The 23,963-nt window shown below is 36.5% G+C and overlaps 1 protein-coding gene across 1 annotated transcript; it reads left to right on the top strand.

Annotated features, from left to right (window-relative positions):
• The first annotated feature begins 2,038 nt into the window (after positions 1-2,038).
• LOC111514799 (uncharacterized) lies at positions 2,039-13,985 on the top strand. The gene is made up of 3 exons (XM_023171042.2): positions 2,039-2,377; positions 4,648-4,783; positions 13,033-13,985. The coding sequence occupies exons 1-3, from the start codon at positions 2,225-2,227 to the stop codon at positions 13,782-13,784; spliced, it is 1,041 nt and encodes a 346-aa protein (XP_023026810.2). The 5' UTR covers positions 2,039-2,224; the 3' UTR covers positions 13,785-13,985.
• The last annotated feature ends 9,978 nt before the right edge of the window (positions 13,986-23,963 follow it).

Raw genomic sequence — 23,963 nt, 5'->3', positions numbered from 1 at the left:
AAGTTTTAACTCATGACACAAACATTTCATGATAAACTTTCATCGTGGATGCTTACCTTTAGTACTTCATCATTTTTCTATACAATTCATGTGAATTTCTCTCTGAAGGATTAGTAGTGACTTGTCGATTACATTTTTCTTCAGTTTCTTTTAACTTTTAACTAGATTAACTCTCGCGAAAAAATATCTGGTCGAATACGTATTCAAAAACTGGCACACTACCACAGGATTATTCATGGCTATAATTTTTATATCACTTTGTATCGTGCGATTTTGTCGGTTTGTTAACTTCTTGGAGTTGATGTAAATATTCATCGATTTTTTTAATGAAATCAAGTTTAAATATATGCATGGTAACAAAGCATTTTTACAAGTATAACTTCACTAGACATGTTTTGCTACACAGTAGCTTCCTTGGTCGAACTGGATCTTTCACCAGTTTGACTGCGCAAGGTACCATGTAGCGAATACAATGTGGTGAATTTCAAACTGTTACGGAGGTTCGAAATAGATGAACACTTTAATCTAGCAGACCACTATTATAATCTTCATGCAGTCATTGTTTCTGTGGTTCTGGCGTTGAATCTGATTATTATTATGCCTTGGTCAAAGACGAAACGGACTGGTTTAAGTTTGACGATAGTCGTGTCACTAAATATTCTGCGATATCTTGAATTTATTGGAGCCTCTGGAGACAACCTACATTTTATTCTATGAAAAAGAGGATATTGGCAGATCAAGATCTTCAAATGATGTGGTGCTGCAGGTTTTCTGGGTTTCCCTGCGATTATTAAAAAAGCGAATGCGCCACTGGAATCGATCAAGTCGCCCCGAAGCGCTAATTAATTTTTGTTGTTGTTTCATGATTTCATAATTCGTATTACTCTCGTATCATGATTCAAAATAACAATGGGGAATGCTCCTCCTGACGAAAATCAAGTAGTTTTCATGAAAGGGCTCTAAAACAACGCATTTTAAACTTATCATTTCAACCTTTTCCTTTAAAAAATTATTTAAATACTTAAAAAAGAGGAATGAAATAATGCATTCAACATTTAAAGGGATAGGTTTCTATTTCACCATTTGGCTACATCGGTTATAGCTAATAAAGGACAATGAATCTGTTACCTGTATGAGACAAACAAAGATGACATATATCAGAGGCGTGCTGTTCTGTTCACTTATGTTCCGAGTTCCGAGACATTCTGTGACACATGATATTTTGTGCACCCAACCTATCTTACTCTATATAAATAAATAACAAAACAACTGTTGTTTATGTGGCTTGTGAAGGTGGTATTGAACTATAATTTATATTTTGCCTCAATTGTTGATTAATAAAGATGATTTTCTTTTTTTAAAGTAGAATATCTAGGTACGTATAAATTATTTCAACTTGACATAGGTGCTGTTGCCATACTTGTAAGGGATTTTCTTTATACGTAATCAGCTAACTATAATTTCATAAAATAAAAAAATACGTTAGATAATTTCCCAAAAAACCATCAAGATTGTCATGATAAAAATAACTGAAAAAAAGTCTTTCCCGTAGACAACCATTGCAACAAAATTTTGTTCTTTGGTTGCAAAATTGTTGATAGGTTAAACAGTTAGCAGTTGAGTAAAAGTTTGCCCGGTTTGAATGTCTTACAGGTGTTACAAACCCATATCATTTTTACAATATGTGTATGAAAATTTGCCTTCATTTCAATCCTATAGCTGCTGGAAGCATCTATAGGAAATGTAAAAAATTTCAACAATAAGAACTATTTTTCTATATTTTTTACCACTTCAAACTTATAAAATTTGAAAATGTCCGTATAGAACGAAACTGCAGTAACGTTAGTTACAAAAAAAAGTGGTAGAAAACACAGAAAGTTTAATTTCTCCTTTCTTCATCCTACCACGTAGTAATAGCTACATCTATCAATTTATTGAAACAACTTTTCATTTTTTGGACAAATTAGTTGAAGAAATTCAAGCCAGTATACAAAACACCATATTATTATGTGATATAACTATCATTATCATTATTTTGCACTGACGGGTGCAATAAATATGGAAATACTCATACCGGTAAAACTTCTACAATTCAATGAAAGTAGATAGACCTGATAAGAGACTGATAATGTAGGGGGCGTGGTTAGTCGGAGATTATAAAGTCTTACCTACCTACTCATTTCACTATTCTCAAAGTCCAGCGGTGGTGAAGTTAGTGTCAACCATGAAGACAGATTGTGAAGAGGCAGCGTACGAAAATCAAAAAAATTACATGGGGATGTTGATAACAGAACCGATTTCTCCAAGTTCCAGTGACAGAGAAGCCGATAACCACTCTGACAGGAGCAATCCTTATCAAATTGGGAGTGAACATTTGGTAAGTTAATTTTTGTATTTTGATTTTTATTTATTCGATAAGAGAACTCGTGAAAATGGAAAAATAAATTCGGGACAGGTTGTTGAAGATTTGGAAACACTATCCTGAGCTCAATGAGACTTTATACACTAATGTCAAGACGTTAGAATTATTTGAAAATAAGTTCGGTTATTCAATTTTTCTTTTAATCAATACGAACAACAAACATTTGTGAACTGCAATACGTTTTTCATATCACAATCATATTCTAACAAATATGAATTATTTCAATCAATTTTTGGCAATATGTAATTTTGTTGAGATACATATCTGTATATTTCTTCTTTCAATAGTAATAAAGCCGAAACTTCATTTCAAATCATCTTCGAATGCCCGATTTAAACTGTTATGAAACAAAACAAACAATGCCTTCAGAATTTGGATGAACTTATTCATGCTTTAGAGAATATAACTAGCCCGGTAGCCAAAGAAATCTCAGAATATATCTGGAACATTCTCAGGTTACGTTCATTTATATTGAGTGAATGATGGTTAGTTTATTATACTTTCAATATTTTACAATCCACTGTTAGCAGATTGTCATTTGATTAATTTATCTTTATACGTATATAGATAAAGGAGTTTTTTAATCGGACATAGCACTCAAGGAAGTGGCAAACCATAGACACGTGTTTCGGGCTTTTGGCCCATCATCAGTATGGTGCAGCCAAGTGTAAGGATGGGCAACACTTGGTTACCAGAAGAAATAAATACAAATGCACGGAGCCACCAGCAGGAGCCAGCCGCACATTTGTGGTTTCACTTAATAGATCTTGTGTTTACAAGACAACACGTGTCTATGGTTTGACACTTCCTTGAGTGCTATGTCCGATTAAAAAACTCCTTTATCTATATCATATATATATATATATATATATATATATATATATATATATATATATATATATATATATATATTTCATTCACACACGCATACTTCTTGCTGTAAACCCGTTTTTTGGAAGCAATAAAATTATTATTATTATTATATCTGTATATATTTCCAGTTCAGATGATTACTGTAAATAGGAAATCAATATTTCATGGTATACATGAAATTTACTGAAGTAGAAAAATATATACCTATTGGAAATTAAAAGTGATATGAAAATGAAAAGAAAAAAAATTAAAATATCTTTAAAATATTATTGGAGTTTTTTCCCAACACAACACCAAACCGTTATTTTGACATCCCGACACCATCTCGTCCACCATCGTTATTCATAATATTACTACGTTTACTTATTTCTACACTCTCATTACCAAATTACCAACAGGCATCTAGATAGATTTATCTAACCTTAATGGACCTAATGAAGTAAAGTCTATGGAATGGATTTGTTGCAAAATATGATGGGCGACTGCTGATTTTTCTGGTCTTCCATATTTTAAGTGTGCTAAGTGCTCCTTATATCTTATTTTCTAATGAATCTTTCTGTCTGTCCATTATATTTTGCATCACAGTCCTTACATTTAATTTCGTGAATTCCATCAAATATCTTTTGTTTACATTGTCCTGAATTGAAAACAAATCCTTCATTTTTAGACGAGGACTTCCACTTGAGACACTCTTATTTGAAAATCACTTGAATGTACAGTTTCAAACGAAACTATCTATTGAACGCGTTGATTTTCGGCCGCTTTCCCCGGAAAGTTGAAAAAACAACTTTCATAAAAAAATTAATGAGCTCATCGTGTTCCCTTAGTCCTATATGTATATCATATTAATTAGTTTTGAACAACTGTTATTTTTTATAGCAATAAAATTGGGGGCCTCCACCCCTTCGTTGCTCCAGGGCCTCTAGACTTCCAATTCCGGCCCTGACTTTATATGGGTGATTATATGGAGGATTCATATGGGATTCATCAAAAATTAAGAAGAAAACGATGTTTCTTCTGATTTTTCAAAAATTTAAATTTCATTTTCGGTGTTCATGAATTTCAAATCATGTCATGATATCTTCTTTTTTTTAATTTGTTCCAGACATACGTTTTCAAAATATATATGCCAAGGTTGTGTTTCACCAATTAACATTGGTATTGTTTCGAAATAAATCTAGTCTAACTTCGTGCTTGTGAGAAATTGGATAAGAGTATTGAACATCTTGAATCAGTTGTTTAAAAGCAACTTTGTTGACGTGGAATTAAAACGGTCAATAAATTTTGGTGAATCAACATAACTGGCAATGTTTCCAATGAAGTGAGTTTTCAATTTCATGTCATTTTTTCAGTACAATCCATCACCAGGAGATAATGCTAGTGGAGACAGGAATCCGGAAGTTGTTCAATACGAAGGATCTGTTTACAGTTTGCAGTTGCCTTACAATATCGAACAGCCAGGAAGTGTTCTCACTCTCACTCCAACAGGTGAGTGTTTTATCTGGCCCTTATCTTGCAATAATACATTTTCGTAAAAGCCACGAGTCTTTTACCAGAACCGACCTTAGATTATTTTGAGCGGAATAACGGTCTTGGGAAGTCACATCTAACTCCAAAATATAAGTGTTTCAAGAAAAACAATGTTTCTCATTTTTGAAAGTCAACATTTCCAGAATGCTCAACTTCTGGTTATTGAACTCTTATCTGTGACTGAGAAACTATTTCAAATTTTTCACGTATAGTCAGTGGGCATACTTGAAGACTGGCTATAAATCAAATCATCTAAAAGAACAATTCGTTCAGGCCAGTCTCAACACCCTACACAGTAGGTTAATGGACTAACACCTATCAGAAAACAACTACTCCCCTGGCTAATACCACGAAGGGCGTTGGATTATATCCGACAGGTGTCAGTGCAGGATTCTTCACTGAAGTTATTCCTGCATATGCTGTTGGCGATACAACTGCCGCAATAGATTTTCAATTATTGGAACACACTTGCAGACCGGTTTCGGGCTGTTTGGCCACTCGTCAGTGCAAGGTAGTGTATATCATCAACATAAAGTCGATGATTTCCGATAATTGAAAATCGAATTCCGTCAGAGTATCATTCCTCGAACTAAGCTGAAGACTACAACAAACATCAGGTTTGTCGTCGCTCCATCTGCCTGTGAACGAGGTAACCAACTGCATATCCAAATTTGCCCAATTCCTCGTAAAAGGAAAGAAATCTTTCACGTATAGTCAGTGGGCATACTTGAAGACTGGCTATAAATCAAATCATCTAAAAGAACAATTCGTTCAGGCCAGTCTCAACACCCTACACAGTAGGTTAATGGACTAACACCTATCAGAAAACAACTACTCCCCTGGCTAATACCACGAAGGGCGTTGGATTATATCCGACAGGTGTCAGTGCAGGATTCTTCACTGAAGTTATTCCTGCATATGCTGTTGGCGATACAACTGCCGCAATAGATTTTCAATTATTGGAACACACTTGCAGACCGGTTTCGGGCTGTTTGGCCACTCGTCAGTGCAAGGTAGTGTATATCATCAACATAAAGTCGATGATTTCCGATAATTGAAAATCGAATTCCGTCAGAGTATCATTCCTCGAACTAAGCTGAAGACTACAACAAACATCAGGTTTGTCGTCGCTCCATCTGCCTGTGAACGAGGTAACCAACTGCATATCCAAATTTGCCCAATTCCTCGTAAAAGGAAAGAAATCTTTCACGTATAGTCAGTGGGCATACTTGAAGACTGGCTATAAATCAAATCATCTAAAAGAACAATTCGTTCAGGCCAGTCTCAACACCCTACACAGTAGGTTAATGGACTAACACCTATCAGAAAACAACTACTCCCCTGGCTAATACCACGAAGGGCGTTGGATTATATCCGACAGGTGTCAGTGCAGGATTCTTCACTGAAGTTATTCCTGCATATGCTGTTGGCGATACAACTGCCGCAATAGATTTTCAATTATTGGAACACACTTGCAGACCGGTTTCGGGCTGTTTGGCCACTCGTCAGTGCAAGGTAGTGTATATCATCAACATAAAGTCGATGATTTCCGATAATTGAAAATCGAATTCCGTCAGAGTATCATTCCTCGAACTAAGCTGAAGACTACAACAAACATCAGGTTTGTCGTCGCTCCATCTGCCTGTGAACGAGGTAACCAACTGCATATCCAAATTTGCCCAATTCCTCGTAAAAGGAAAGAAATCTTTCACGTATAGTCAGTGGGCATACTTGAAGACTGGCTATAAATCAAATCATCTAAAAGAACAATTCGTTCAGGCCAGTCTCAACACCCTACACAGTAGGTTAATGGACTAACACCTATCAGAAAACAACTACTCCCCTGGCTAATACCACGAAGGGCGTTGGATTATATCCGACAGGTGTCAGTGCAGGATTCTTCACTGAAGTTATTCCTGCATATGCTGTTGGCGATACAACTGCCGCAATAGATTTTCAATTATTGGAACACACTTGCAGACCGGTTTCGGGCTGTTTGGCCACTCGTCAGTGCAAGGTAGTGTATATCATCAACATAAAGTCGATGATTTCCGATAATTGAAAATCGAATTCCGTCAGAGTATCATTCCTCGAACTAAGCTGAAGACTACAACAAACATCAGGTTTGTCGTCGCTCCATCTGCCTGTGAACGAGGTAACCAACTGCATATCCAAATTTGCCCAATTCCTCGTAAAAGGAAAGAAATCTTTCACGTATAGTCAGTGGGCATACTTGAAGACTGGCTATAAATCAAATCATCTAAAAGAACAATTCGTTCAGGCCAGTCTCAACACCCTACACAGTAGGTTAATGGACTAACACCTATCAGAAAACAACTACTCCCCTGGCTAATACCACGAAGGGCGTTGGATTATATCCGACAGGTGTCAGCAAGTGTGTCAGCGGTCTGCAAGTGTGTTCCAATAATTGAAAATCTATTGCGGCAGTTGTATCGCCAACAGCATATGCAGGAATAACTTCAGTGAAGAATCCTGCACTGACACCTGTCGGATATAATCCAACGCCCTTCGTGGTATTAGCCAGGGGAGTAGTTGTTTTCTGATAGGTGTTAGTCCATTAACCTACTGTGTAGGGTGTTGAGACTGGCCTGAACGAATTGTTCTTTTAGATGATTTGATTTATAGCCAGTCTTCAAGTATGCCCACTGACTATACGTGAAAGATTTCTTTCCTTTTACGAGGAATTGGGCAAATTTGGATATGCAGTTGGTTACCTCGTTCACAGGCAGATGGAGCGACGACAAACCTGATGTTTGTTGTAGTCTTCAGCTTAGTTCGAGGAATGATACTCTGACGGAATTCGATTTTCAATTATCGGAAATCATCGACTTTATGTTGATGATATACACTACCTTGCACTGACGAGTGGCCAAACAGCCCGAAACCGGTCTGCAAGTGTGTTCCAATAATTGAAAATCTATTGCGGCAGTTGTATCGCCAACAGCATATGCAGGAATAACTTCAGTGAAGAATCCTGCACTGACACCTGTCGGATATAATCCAACGCCCTTCGTGGTATTAGCCAGGGGAGTAGTTGTTTTCTGATAGGTGTTAGTCCATTAACCTACTGTGTAGGGTGTTGAGACTGGCCTGAACGAATTGTTCTTTTAGATGATTTGATTTATAGCCAGTCTTCAAGTATGCCCACTGACTATACGTGAAAGATTTCTTTCCTTTTACGAGGAATTGGGCAAATTTGGATATGCAGTTGGTTACCTCGTTCACAGGCAGATGGAGCGACGACAAACCTGATGTTTGTTGTAGTCTTCAGCTTAGTTCGAGGAATGATACTCTGACGGAATTCGATTTTCAATTATCGGAAATCATCGACTTTATGTTGATGATATACACTACCTTGCACTGACGAGTGGCCAAACAGCCCGAAACCGGTCTGCAAGTGTGTTCCAATAATTGAAAATCTATTGCGGCAGTTGTATCGCCAACAGCATATGCAGGAATAACTTCAGTGAAGAATCCTGCACTGACACCTGTCGGATATAATCCAACGCCCTTCGTGGTATTAGCCAGGGGAGTAGTTGTTTTCTGATAGGTGTTAGTCCATTAACCTACTGTGTAGGGTGTTGAGACTGGCCTGAACGAATTGTTCTTTTAGATGATTTGATTTATAGCCAGTCTTCAAGTATGCCCACTGACTATACGTGAAAGATTTCTTTCCTTTTACGAGGAATTGGGCAAATTTGGATATGCAGTTGGTTACCTCGTTCACAGGCAGATGGAGCGACGACAAACCTGATGTTTGTTGTAGTCTTCAGCTTAGTTCGAGGAATGATACTCTGACGGAATTCGATTTTCAATTATCGGAAATCATCGACTTTATGTTGATGATATACACTACCTTGCACTGACGAGTGGCCAAACAGCCCGAAACCGGTCTGCAAGTGTGTTCCAATAATTGAAAATCTATTGCGGCAGTTGTATCGCCAACAGCATATGCAGGAATAACTTCAGTGAAGAATCCTGCACTGACACCTGTCGGATATAATCCAACGCCCTTCGTGGTATTAGCCAGGGGAGTAGTTGTTTTCTGATAGGTGTTAGTCCATTAACCTACTGTGTAGGGTGTTGAGACTGGCCTGAACGAATTGTTCTTTTAGATGATTTGATTTATAGCCAGTCTTCAAGTATGCCCACTGACTATACGTGAAAGATTTCTTTCCTTTTACGAGGAATTGGGCAAATTTGGATATGCAGTTGGTTACCTCGTTCACAGGCAGATGGAGCGACGACAAACCTGATGTTTGTTGTAGTCTTCAGCTTAGTTCGAGGAATGATACTCTGACGGAATTCGATTTTCAATTATCGGAAATCATCGACTTTATGTTGATGATATACACTACCTTGCACTGACGAGTGGCCAAACAGCCCGAAACCGGTCTGCAAGTGTGTTCCAATAATTGAAAATCTATTGCGGCAGTTGTATCGCCAACAGCATATGCAGGAATAACTTCAGTGAAGAATCCTGCACTGACACCTGTCGGATATAATCCAACGCCCTTCGTGGTATTAGCCAGGGGAGTAGTTGTTTTCTGATAGGTGTTAGTCCATTAACCTACTGTGTAGGGTGTTGAGACTGGCCTGAACGAATTGTTCTTTTAGATGATTTGATTTATAGCCAGTCTTCAAGTATGCCCACTGACTATACGTGAAAGATTTCTTTCCTTTTACGAGGAATTGGGCAAATTTGGATATGCAGTTGGTTACCTCGTTCACAGGCAGATGGAGCGACGACAAACCTGATGTTTGTTGTAGTCTTCAGCTTAGTTCGAGGAATGATACTCTGACGGAATTCGATTTTCAATTATCGGAAATCATCGACTTTATGTTGATGATATACACTACCTTGCACTGACGAGTGGCCAAACAGCCCGAAACCGGTCTGCAAGTGTGTTCCAATAATTGAAAATCTATTGCGGCAGTTGTATCGCCAACAGCATATGCAGGAATAACTTCAGTGAAGAATCCTGCACTGATACCTGTCGGATATAATCCAACGCCCTTCGTGGTATTAGCCAGGGGAGTAGTTGTTTTCTGATAGGTGTTAGTCCATTAACCTACTGTGTAGGGTGTTGAGACTGGCCTGAACGAATTGTTCTTTTAGATGATTTGATTTATAGCCAGTCTTCAAGTATGCCCACTGACTATACGTGAAAGATTTCTTTCCTTTTACGAGGAATTGGGCAAATTTGGATATGCAGTTGGTTACCTCGTTCACAGGCAGATGGAGCGACGACAAACCTGATGTTTGTTGTAGTCTTCAGCTTAGTTCGAGGAATGATACTCTGACGGAATTCGATTTTCAATTATCGGAAATCATCGACTTTATGTTGATGATATACACTACCTTGCACTGACGAGTGGCCAAACAGCCCGAAACCGGTCTGCAAGTGTGTTCCAATAATTGAAAATCTATTGCGGCAGTTGTATCGCCAACAGCATATGCAGGAATAACTTCAGTGAAGAATCCTGCACTGACACCTGTCGGATATAATCCAACGCCCTTCGTGGTATTAGCCAGGGGAGTAGTTGTTTTCTGATAGGTGTTAGTCCATTAACCTACTGTGTAGGGTGTTGAGACTGGCCTGAACGAATTGTTCTTTTAGATGATTCTATTTCAAATTGTTTAACATTTCAGTTTTGAGGAATCTCTTCTCTTCTCATTAAAAAGTGGGACATATTCATACAACTTTCATTGTTGGCCTTGAACTTTTTCCGGAACTATGATTCTTAGTTTTCGAATAGTCACAGGAATTTTAGGTGACTAATTGTTCGCTGTGATTATGATTGACAGAATCTTGTCTGTGACTTATTAATCCCTTAGACATGTAGCTAACTACAGTCCATTTGTTGTGTATACTGAAATTGGTTTTGGTTCTTTCAGTCTCTTAGGCTAATTCTTTCCTCTCATTCAAAATAGGGTTTTTGTTAATAGTGTACTGCCGCCTCACGAACAACAACCTTCAATGAATATGTAGTGTATCTGTAGAGTAGGGAGGGTGAGTGTAGGCCTACAGCACTTAGACCACATATGACCCAGTGCACATCCTCCCGAGGAGTTGTCCTCCTAGGACACCGTCCATCTCGTCCTTTCCAGGATGGTGTACAGGTTACTGAGAGACATCTACTTTATATCGGCAGGTGTAGGCCAATACTCGCCGATCACACAGTCTCTTATTGACGAACATTCCGGACACTCGCATAGGACATGCCTGACAATTTCATCTTCCTGTTCAGACATCCTGCATAGAGGTGTGCCCACTAGCCTCATACTGTGGAGGTGTTTCCTTAGTTGACAGTGGCCAGTCAGAAAACCTTCTGTTAAGCGTAGCTTTTTCCTGGTCATCGCCAGATATTTCTTCGGTTCCAGCTTTCCAGGGTCGCCCAGGGTGATCCACACAAGATTACATCTTTTGATTCCATCCCATCTCTCCAGGGATTGAGCATGGGTGTGACGTTTGGCTAGTTCCGCAGTTGTCAAAGTCATCAAGCCGTAGGTGCCACTGGATCTTAAAATTCCTAGTCCAGCCACTTCCTTGGCTAAAGAGTCGGCAATATGAAATCCTTTACTCTTGGCGTGCCCTTTTACCCACCTCAGGATAATGTTATTATCTACCGCGGCTTTGGCTAAATCTTGGGATGATTTCTCTTATCAAGATGAGATCGGGAGAAAACCCAAATCAACAATTTTGCGATTCTTTGCAAAGCTTAGTTTCGATATCGACTTATTGAGGTTTTAACTTTCAACGTGTGGAAACTAGCACCCTGAAGAACAAAGTGAACAATGCGTTTATCAGTCCATCCAATTTTATCAATTGGATGAACTCCTAAGTGGTTCAGGAATGAGCAAGTTACTGTATATCAAATCCAGATCCTTGAATTTCATTCTCAACTGGGTTTCATTCCATTAACTTTGGATAACTACGTAAGGCCTGACTATTTTGAATGATTATTTTGTCCAACCGCTGTTGAACCTAGGCGTATTTCTGTTAAACTTCTGTTGAGTTTCTACTTCTTTCGATAACTTTCTGAAACGATAAATTCTGAGATTTTAAATTGGGTTGAACTCACATCAATATTTACAGCACTCTATTCTTCATCGAATTTTCAATTGGTAGCGTAGTTGGCTTTATCTGACTCCATTTAATTGCATCAACAATTCTTTCTATTTGCTATTTGTATTCTTTCGAAAGCATCCAAATATGCGATCAGAACAACTGCAGACAGTGCGACACTAGCCTTTTATGGTCTCTGAAATCTCATATGTACTGTGTGTTCTTTGAAAGGAGTGTTAAAGTCTCATTTAGGCTGAACGGTATATTTTTTGTCACAGTGCCACACAGCTCATTACAAGATATTTACAAGTTTCATTTTATCAGCAACATTGCTGTTCACGACTTTTCATAAAACATAACGGGAAGTATTTAGTATGAAATGCTGCCACATATATATCGATCGTATTTTTTGATAGTCCAGCCATTTTCAATATGGGTCTTACTACCGTGAAATATAGAGATGTGATTGTAGATATATTCAAGAAATAATGGCTACACCTAATATCCTAAAGTTTTCTTGGCCTTTTTACACAGTTTGACATCTTTGACTCATTTTTTTTGTGGAAGACAATATCTCTAATCATAAAACTATTTTCGATAGGGCTCTTTCGTAAATTGAAACCCACACATTCAATAGTCCAATTATATGAATTGAAAGGAGTATATTGTTAGGAGAGATACATTTTTGGGAGAGATGGAGAAGTAGAAAACAGAAACCTTTCTTTTACGATTGAATATTCGATCAATGTCTTTTTGAAGTACAACACAATCTCTAAATTACTTTAAAGCATTCGAAATGTCTGCGAAAAGTAGTCCTTTGTGTGAGCAGAGTGTTATATCATTGATGAATAAAACAAATAGCAAATGCCCCTCTCTAGTCCCTGTGGAACACCTGAGTTCATTCCGTATAGATCAGGAATCGTTTCTGAAGAAACGATTTTCAAAAAATGGTGTCGAATTGGTTTCTTTCTCGTTGTTCAAAGGCCCATGAAATTCAAATCATATCATGATGTCTTCATTTTTTCAATTGTTCAAAATATATCTTTCCCAAATATATTATATGCCAAGTTCGAGTATTACCAATTGACCCCAATGATTTTTTTGTTCTAATTTCAGATAACCAAAGGATCCAACCAAACCACCTGAGTTCCAGCAGAGCAGCTTCATCAAGCGGCCCTAAAAGAGCTCGAACGGCATACACATCAACACAATTGATTGAACTGGAGAAAGAGTTCCTCTCTGGCATGTACCTTTGCCGTCCAAGGAGAATCCAACTTGCCCAGTCTCTCAACCTCAGCGAACGTCAAATCAAAATCTGGTTCCAAAACAGGCGGATGAAATTCAAAAAGGAGAAGAAGAACGGCTCCCATGGTAGAGATCAAACCTCTCCAGCTTTGTCTACCTCATCTAACAACTCCACGCCGAGACAAAGATTATCAACAGTGAAGTCAGAGGATTCCGAAATCGTAGGGAGACTTCTTAACCATTCTGCTCTGGTTCAAAATAACCAGTATATGCAGGCTCTGCCGAACTATACTGCTCCTCAGTACAATGCCCAGTGGGAGATGCCAGCAGACCGAATTATTGGCTATTCTAATCAATATTTGCCTTCCCAGAGTACATACGTTGGGCCAAATTTTGATGGGTACTATCCCCAGATGAACCATTATTTTCTAGGAAACTACGACCAGTTCAGTTCCTATATTGATCCTAGTAGAGAAGATGCGTCAAGAGTAGAACCAGGAAGTAATTTAATTGAACAACTCAATGAGCCTAGAGATGATTTCACTTCCAGAAGCTATATTAACTGGGACACCTGTCCTTCTTTGGGGATCGTTGGCAATACTGATAGTTTGACACAGTTATAAAATTGTTTTTGATATGCTTATTATAATGACGAGAAACTTGAAAGACTCATACTAGTTTGGTTGATGGAAAGCCAAATATTAATGTGTTCTCTGTGGATGCTTTCTATTTGTCTGGAAGCTCTAGACTACACTTTTACAAAAACTTGTTGGTTCTACCAAGCTGTGATATGTGAAAATTTTCTGTATATTCTGTACTTAATTGAGGCTTATTTCATTTGAAGTAATTCACAATGAAGAATATTTTTCTTGATTTAGAATAACTTCTTTCATATATAGATTTATTTGAAATAAAAATTTGGTAATTTTCATATGTTTTGATTCCTCAACGGATGGATGATTTCTTTGAACTAATTCAACATACTACAAAAATCAGACTTTTTAATTTTTCAATAGATTAGAATGACTAACTGTCTATTGTTCATCAGTGACGAGGAGAGTCACAATATGTTTTACCTGTTTGAGATCTGTTGTAGTTATATTGTTTGGAAAAATCACCAGGTACTCCACTTTATCAATTTCACATAAAGATTCAGAAACATATTGAAAAATTAAAAAACAAATTAAATATCGATTAATGCAGTACCTACCTGTACTCAAATGGAAAACGTTTTGGATATAGATTTCTAAAATAATAATACATGGATGACTTGTGACAGATGTGACAGTAATATAGTGATTTGAGCAATAATTACATGAACTAGTTGATTGCGTATAAACCCACCATTAGGTTGTGTGGAAATGGCTTAACATTCATACAAAAAAACTGGTACACATTTTTCCATACTGTCGTTATATGAGCTAAATATTCATTTCATTCCGGAATGTACATTGTCGAGCATTGTTTGTACTTTAATTGTGCTACTGGTTATAGAATTTTCAAAATAAAGTTTATTTTAAATGCGTTTTACTGCACGGTAGCTCGATTATACTATAACCAATAATGATTGAGAGTAGAAGTAAGCCCAGGTGACAGCAAATCGGGGGCGTGCTTATTAATTTTTGAGAGGGTTAAGAATGAAAGAAAAATTCTTAGTACAATTAGTTAAAATATTCATACACATTTTTTATTTATTTCATTAAAACTTTGCAATATCGTAATTTACCTAATCGTTGTAGTCATTAGGTGGGCCTTATGAAAACGGAGTAATAATCGTGGTAATTATAGTAGGTACCAAATAAATTAACAATATTTACAAATTTTTGATAATAGAATATAATATAAATGTAAATGTACAAATTTTTGTCTAATCTTCAACCTCAGATTCGTCACTGTTGCTACCGCTATCATCAAAGTGAATTATGATTGGTTCAATATTGTGTTCAATACGGTTGCCTACGTCCCACATTTTTTGCTCCTCTTTTAAAACATGCTGCATGCATTTCTTCCAGTCTTCTGCAGAAACAGTTCGAATAGCTTCTTGTAGGTGATGTTGCACGTCCACTAATTTAAATGTTTTGTTTTCTCGTGCCACATATCCTTTTGCTTGCGCCCAGATTAATTCTATTGGGTTTAATTCGCAGTGGTATGGTAGTAACCTTAAAACTATAATTCCACGACTTAACGCCATTCCATCCACTGGGAATTTTTTATATTTGTCTGTGTGTAATTTTGTTAACTGAAGTAGTTCTGCCTTTAAACTATCTTTGTTATATTGGATGTTCTTAATTATTAACCATTCTTGAATTGCTGCTTTTCTCCATGATTATTTCGGTAATGGTTCTAAATGTCGACTATGGTATGGGGCATTGTCCATGACGATGACAGACCCAGGTTCCATAAGTTGAATGATGCCTTCAAACTATTTTTCAAACACCTCCGCATTCATCTCTTCATGATAGTCGCCTGTTTTCGTAGATTTAAATATTAATTCACCATTTGGTGAATTAATATTTAAATTTTAGGAAGCGACAGTGGTAAACATCCACTGTCGCTTCCTAAATGCGTAACTATCAGACGACTACCTTTTCCAGATGGCTGTTTTAACCCAACTGATAAACCTCCAATAAAGGCTTGTCGTGCACTTGTTATATTACCATCCTGCCATACTTTTTTGACCGTATGTCCTTGGTTAACCCATGTCTCGTCCATGAAGTACAATTTTTTTTATATCCGGTTCGGAAACATTTATCTTCTTGGAGAAAACCGATGCCTGGGTTTTTGTGGCATAGAATTGAACTTGGTTACTTTCACCTCAATTCGAAATCACCTCTAGATCCTCATTAAAGTATGCAACCACCTGCTGCCGGTGAAGATGTGCCTCCGTAACCGACGTCCTGGAATCCAAACGGAATGTCGAGACCAGCGTGCTGTCGTCAGCAAAGCAATATGTCGGATTCTTGTTTTTTTCCAATAAGTCGTTGATGTACAATAAAAAGAGAGTTGGAGACAATATGGATCCCTAGAGAACACCAGCGTTGATGGTGAAAGTATTCGAGATATATCTATCGACAGCCACTTGCAGAGTGGAGGAGGAGTGTAAGAAGCTGGAGAGCCATACACTGAAATGATCCGACAGGCTATAGCATCAAAGTTTTGCCAGCAAATTCTCATGCCACACACGGTCAAAAGCCTTAGAAATATCAAGCGAAACAGCTCTTGATTCTCCATGTTTCTTGATTGCGTTATTCCAAATATGGGTGATATACGATAGAAGGTCGCCTGTTGATCTCAGTTTCCGAAAGCCATATTGATGATCGCTCAAGATGTTGAAGCCTTCCAAATATTTGAGGATATGGTGGTTTACGAATTTCTTCATCATTTTTGATATCAGTGATAGCAAAGCGACTAATATAAAGTTGAAAACATGTAATACAATATCCTAGCTCTAGCCGTGAATTTACATTTCTCAACATATTTTTTGTCACTGACAAGATTTGCAAGATCTTCTGTGGTTTTCCCGTATGTTCATCAATATTCATATACTTTCAGTCATTGATGCTGTTGAATACACTTTATTGTAGTATGCTGGGAACAGTTTTTGAATTTTTCTTGCACTCTCAATATTTCGAGACCATTTTTGTTCTTTCGAATGAGAATTCCGTTAATTTTCAGCTGACTGTGTTAAAGTCAGAGAGTTAGAATGAAGTAATGACTCAAGTTAATGATTGCCTGTATTCTCTACTAATTAGGAATTGCTGATAAGATCATTTCCATAATATTGCACAACGTGCATCTACTTGTGTCTAGCTTTCACTAGTTTGATCAATTGGCATTTTACTGTTGGAAGTTTATTGAACAGGAAAACTCACGCTGCGTATCATGAGGATTTCAATGATGATTGTGTCATATTATTTTTCACAATCTGTAAAATAAAATCCCAGAAAACTTTATCAATATATGAATGAGCAGATCATTGAGTCTTGCTCCTGCTATAATATGAAAAACAATACAAAATCTGTTGGAAACATGTATTCTAAAGTCGAGAGCATTTTTCATGAACTTAACGATGAAGTTTTGCATTATAGTCTTGTTATAATTATCGATCAGAGTTGTAAACAAAATGTCTATGTGAGTTTTTCGATGACGTTTATTTTTGTTTGTTTCCGTAGCAACTAAACCAAATCATATTGGTGCTGAAGGGGCAACTGTCTTATTTCGAAACAGCTGATGTCCACCATTGTGGATGACAGAGTTCCACGTAAGTGAAATTTTATCTCTCTCATATACTATATTGTGTAACAATCTTGTGAATGATATCTGATTTAATGCCGTAACGAATGTTTGGAATACAAACTAAGTAGAGTATAGAGTGTTTTCTGTATAACTCAGTGTTTATATAATAGTATTTGCTTCGAAACTTCTTTTCTTTCATGTAATTCAATGTTTATCTGGAAGTAGCTTTTTTGAGAGGGATTTTTCTTGCAGCTTATGTCTGAAAGTTACTTCTTCGTGGAGTTTATTTAGATTTTTTTTGTATGAAGATATAGAAGTATAAAAAACCTTTCTTCCTCAAAAGAAAGGTTGAAATATACCTTTTCCAAAAATATTTTTGTTTTCAAGCATAATGATTCTCGATCTTTGTAAATTTTGGAATGGAAGTGAATTATTTGTCATCACATATAAAATAACCAAACAATATATTATTATTTTTCTTGTTTCATATACTTAAAATAGAGAAATGCATCGCCAAAACATGAATATCATCATTTATTTTAATGCGTAATATAGGACTAGTGTGAATCTTCATTTGGAAAAAATTGTCTTAGATATACAGTCTTAAAACAATATACGATCTAGTTGAATTGTTCATGTAATAATAATCCTTTCACATTTTGTCATATTACCTACGATATCACATCTTTTGAATTCAAAGTTTATTGAGTTGCGTCTGCCCAATAAAAATATTATTTTCGCAAAAAATTGTAGGTATATAATATACTGCCAAGATTTGCAGGTCATGCATAGAAGTTTCTTTCAAACTCAAACTGTAAGAAAAATCCCTTCTGAAACATCTACTTTCATATGAATCTTGACTTACAGGAAAAACACTTTCATCCATTCAGTTGGTACTCTAAACATTCGTTATGGACTTGAAACAGATATATCCCGCAAATTAATATTTCAAATAGCATTTACATAAAATTTCACTCACATGGAAAAAATATGTTGAAGTTGAAAACTCTTGTCTGCAAGTCAGATGCTTTTCTCCCGTTTTTCGGATAGTTTTCACATTTTTGGAAAAGACTAAAGAAGTAGGAAGCCAAAAACCTTTTTCCAAAAATACTATTCACATCATCTGTCCTTATTTTCGGAAAATTCATTTAAAGTTGATTTATTCTAATTAGATTTCAGATCTTCCAAAACCGTAAAAGTTGACCACATATATTTTTCGCAGGTGATCTTTTACAGTTAGAAAATAATTTTTTTAATATTAACAATAATCCACAAACAATGATAGCACAAAATTTTATTAACACAGTTCATAAACCACTAGTGACAGAATTAACAACTAAGTTCGTAAAGCTATAGTTAGTTATGAAAATATTACAGTCCCTATTAATTATAGCAGTAATTTTCATTTGATTATGGTGAAAGTAATGATTGATATTCAGCTGTTCTCAATGAACCTAAAATGTCAATTGACTATCTATTACTTGATGATCAAATAAGAGATTAAATTAGGATTTTATAGGACCAAAGTAATGGTCTAGTGCTCAGTATATATTTAGCAAAGGTTCCTAAAGGAGGAAAACCAAAATTGAATGGTGTGAAGTGATAAAATCCATGAAGCATGTTCTGGTTCTTTCAAGGATAACAAGTTGGTGAGAAAGTGATTCGACGTTATTTCAAACTTGAATGTATGCAAAATATTTTCTAAGCGATATTTTGATGGTTTCTATACAATTTTTTTAAGTGAAATTTCAGATGATTGATAGTCAAAAATGACTTTTTGGTATCTACTAAAAACAATATTTTGTGGTATTCAAATTAATGAGTTTCAAAGTGCCTGAAACACAATTTCATTTATGAGATATAAATAAATATGGTTTAAGTGTTCGTTTCGGATTTTATAATTGCTATCATTTCTCTTTCTGCCTATTAAATTAAATTTAATATATTCTTTATGTAGAAATGTTTAATCATAAAAGGTTTTGTTATTCGAAGTTCATTGTATAAAACGCTCAGAGCAATGGAAAAAATATGAATAGGTACCTAAAAATTAAAAAAAAAAAACCTCTCGAAAAACTCTATGGTACATAGGGAGACGTGAAAATTGCGATTGTGTTTTTATTCAGCTCAGTCAACCAATTACCAGGGCCGTAATTTAAACGGGAATAATTTACACAATTATAATCAAATATTACGGAAACATCCCGAAATAAAGAATTGAATGTAATTTCTTAGTATGAAGTGAACGTCGGCAAAACAAAAAATACAACAAAAAATACAGGTCCGTATTTAAAATTTAAAAGATGGGGTGGCCCAAGTCAGATAACACCGTGTATAAAATATTTATGGACATATTTTTATAGCCCACATCAAGTGACAATAGCAAAATGTGGACAGATTTTCAATATGTCTGCGAATAAAGAAGAAATCAACAAAAAAATTATTTGTAATTTTTTGGTTTTTCCTGTATATCTCCAGAATCAGAAGAGCTATATTCAATTTTTTCACATCATTCAATATGTTTATGAAATAAGCAACTTTGCCACAATTTAACCGACACTCTATCCCGTATCGTTTACGAGATCCCCATGTTTGCTAATGATATCAATATGTCTTATTGGGATTTATTCCTATTTTGACATTAAACAATTTTTTATTTTTTTTTTAAGCTGGCACCCTGATTCTTTTGTTATCTCACAAAAAACTTCACATACACTTCCAAAAGTTGCTAGTTAAGGCAGTTCATTAAAAGAAAATATTTCAAAAAATGAAAAGAATCAACTCAATTGTATCGAGGAAAACGTTGTAAAATATTTAGAAATCGCTTTTAAACACGCTTATTTCTGATTCCAGCTGACCTTATTGTGGCTACCGAACGAATCCCTGTTATTCTCAGTCAATAATGACATCGTAAAAGTCATAATAATGTGGTCGGACAAATAGAACAAGGTGTTTTCTATTGCCCAGAAGTCGCCTCTGGCTTGCTTAAGGATAATAACCCTTTTGTAGACGGCGGCGACTGGATTGACTTTGCATATAGTACCTTTGCCAAATCCAATTGTTTATAAGACGCCAGGCTTTAGATGTCTGGTTTCGCAAATTCGGGTTTTTCACTCCAACACCGATAGTTATCAGTGGCAATGCCACTGATATTTCATAGCCTGGGTCACAAGATCCTTTTTTTGGAACTTCTGGTCCAAGGGCACCGAAAATTATGATCTAGGGCTCATTCAATTCGGAATAACCTTCAGCAATTTTTGGAAAAATTTCAAGAGGGGCTCGAAAGAATGCAAAAAGTTATAAACAATTTAGTAAAAAAGGGGGGTTTTGGTATTTATTATCTTGGAAAATATCAAAGATATCCGAAATTTGAAAAAAGATCTTTATAGAGGTGGACATTTCCTAGCAAAAAGTTCCACCTCCTGAAACTCTGTTACCAATATACAGGTGTTCCATCTCAGACGAGCCACCCCGAATATTTCTTATCCCATAGTGAGTGGAAGAATTGCCCAAATCACGTCGAATGATTTTGTTGGAGGACATCTTTTAACGTATTTTTAAGGCTTGAACGAGCAACCCCCTAATAGGTTGCTCTTCAACCCCCCAAACTTGAATAGGGGGGAGGGGTTGAGTGATACTTTATTTGAAAGGTCTTGGAAGCTTTCATAACGGTGTTTGAAAAACGTGAATTTGTTGAACCGTTTTCGAAAAAAATCAATTTTGCAGCTCAAATGAGCCACCTTGATAGGTTTCCATATGTTGCGTATTTGTACGCTGGCTTGGCTGAATACGTTGTTGGACAACATGTATGTGGCTTCCTTGAATTTTCTCCTAAACCAATGTTCCCCTCTGTGCAAGATCTCAGCTTGGGACCACTCGATGTTGTGTAGATGGGTCCAAACATGGTCTGCTATTCCTGATTTGCTGGTTTCCCCTCGCTGTGTGTGTTTCTTGTGCTCGGCAAGGCGAACATTCATGCAATTCTTGGAATCGCAGTCCGCGTTTGGTGGCCTGGTTTTCGTGAGGCTGCTACGGATAGTGTTACCGGATCTGATGTTGTACTTGGAACCAATTCTTCTTATCCTCTCCGATAATCCTCTGATGTAGGAAAGTGCAAGCACTGGTTGTGACGGCTTCTCTTCCTTGCGAGGCTCCTGCTGTCTTTTAGCCAGAGTCTTTTCTACTATCGCTATTTTTATTTGTATTTTATTTCACTATTATCTCATTTCAGGTCAATTTTGCCTAATATATTTGTTATTTTCAGCTATTCATTTTTAATTCTTCTTTTTTAGTTGTTTCAGGGATTTCAAATCATTTCATATAGTAAACAATGGAAGTCCGAGCTAGTGAAAATTAAACAATCTTCAAAAAATCACATTCTTGAAAAAATTGAATTGTTTTATTATCATGCTAACAATCAACAAAATCAAATCTGCGTATTTAAATCAAGTATTCAAATTGTCCTCATTGACTTCCATACAATCTTGACTGAAAACTGTCTTTGACATGGTTCAGCATAATTGGAATTATTTGACGACACTTATTCACAATTCTTTGGCGTAGTTCTTTCAAATTTTCAGGGTGAGTCACAAAAATCTTGGACTTGAGATGTCCCCACAAGAAGAAGTCCAGAGAGTTCAGGTCAGGAGATCGGTCATGCCACTCGATAGGAGAGGTTCTATGGAGTGGCATGGCCACTCCAACCACAATCCAACGACCAGGGTATTGCAAACTGAGGTATTGGCGAACTGGTGCGGCGCAGTGCGGAGGAGCTCCGTCTTGTTGGAAATGCTATAGTTGTTCAAGTAGTAGAGGATCGTTTTCTAATTTTTCAGTTATTAACTGATCGATCGCATTTTCCAGCATTTCAAAATAACTTTCGCCAGTTAAATTACCAGGAAGTTGTCGTACAGATTGCGTGTTTGGCATAAGTTGGACATGGACCACCACAGCTGCTCCTTCATCATTCACAATTCCAATGGGTGCCTTTTTTTAATCCATTACTGAACCGTCTCGACAGATTTTGAAATCAGTTTCAGTACTTACTTATGGCGAACGCTACGATCAGGATGGTTTTGGTAAATATCCTTGCAGCCGCTCGGGCACAATTTTGTTTTTGGTAATGAAGGCGAACCAGCTCAACACGTTCTTGCAATGTTTACACTATATTTTTTGAAATTTTAAACAAATCAGCAAAGTAGGAACTCAACAGATTGATTTCAATTCTGAAATTATCAAAGGAACGTTACAACCAGGTAATCACCTTCTAACCACAAATAAATTAAGGCAAGATAAGGAAATGTTTTGCTGTTCTTTTATTTATTAGTTGGAGAGAAAGTATTATCGTATGGAAGTCAATGGAGGACAATTTGAACATTGGATTTAAACACGCAGATTTGATGTTTTTGATTGTGAGTAATGTGATTCAAGAATGTGATTTTTTGACGATTGTTTGAGTTTGTAAAAAGGGCTTGATAAAAATGGACTCGTACATTGTAAAGATAACCAAATTAATCAAGGTGGCTCATTCGAGCTGCAAAATAGATTTTTGGCAATAACGGTTCATCAAATTTACGTTTTTCATACACCGTTGTAAAGAGGCTTACAAGACCTGGTTTACCTATATGAGTTACCTTTATAGCATAAATAGGATTAGCTCGCACTAGTTCTTAGTTTTAATCTACCTCTTTGAAGATGATCACTTGATGATTGAAACACGTATCGAGGTGTTAAAAATAACGATTTGGTGTTGGGAAAGAAAACTTCGGTAATATTCATTAATACACCAAAGGTTCCAAACAGTGCATCATAAGTACATAATGACGGCCAGGTCAACGGAACTGAATCTGTATCAACTAAAATTTGGCTAATACAAGCAGATATTAGGTTTCTGAAGAGCTGTAAAAGATATTGAATTTTTCCAAATTTCATTAACGTAAATATTCCTATTGAGTCTTCAGTTGGTGATAAAGTCCAAAAATTCGCCAAAAAAATATGACTTGATTTAGAAATCGATCATGTGTACACTAACCGTAGTCTCTTAGAATTAGATTGTTATAGTCTATATAAAAAACTAATATATAGATTAGACGAAAATGATTACGTACAACAAACTTGATTGTTTATGACGAAGTTGTTTGAATTCAAGTTCGTTTCCAGTGAATAAGACATTGCATTACATTTGGATATGTTGAGAGATAGATTATTCTTCCGACACCATGTAGCAATGCGATTTAAATTCAGGGCGAGACGTTCGCAATCATTAGAACATGTTATATTGTGATAGAGTTTCAAGTCATCTGCGTATAAAAGGAAATTGACATCAATCTCAGCTTCGATATCATTAATGAACATATTGAACAGTAGGGGTCCTAGGGGAGAAAAAACGCAATAAGCCCAAGAAGTCGCAGTGTTTCCTGGAGACTTGGACGAAATGGACAAGTCAAACAGCTCCCAAGGTACCAAAACAAAAAAAAAGGGTCCTAGATTTGATCCTTGTGGTACACCAGATGTGGCTATATATTCAATAGACTTGAGGCCATTGAGTTGGACGCTCTGCTTACGGTTGT

This window comes from Leptinotarsa decemlineata, unplaced genomic scaffold (genome assembly GCF_025532065.1).
Source record: "Leptinotarsa decemlineata unplaced genomic scaffold, Ldec_3_MD MMD2_tig00026361_RagTag_RagTag, whole genome shotgun sequence".
Classification (NCBI taxonomy): Eukaryota; Metazoa; Arthropoda; class Insecta; order Coleoptera; family Chrysomelidae; genus Leptinotarsa; species Leptinotarsa decemlineata.
Note: the sequence above shows the minus strand (reverse complement) of the source record. Positions and strands in the feature narration are given on the sequence as shown.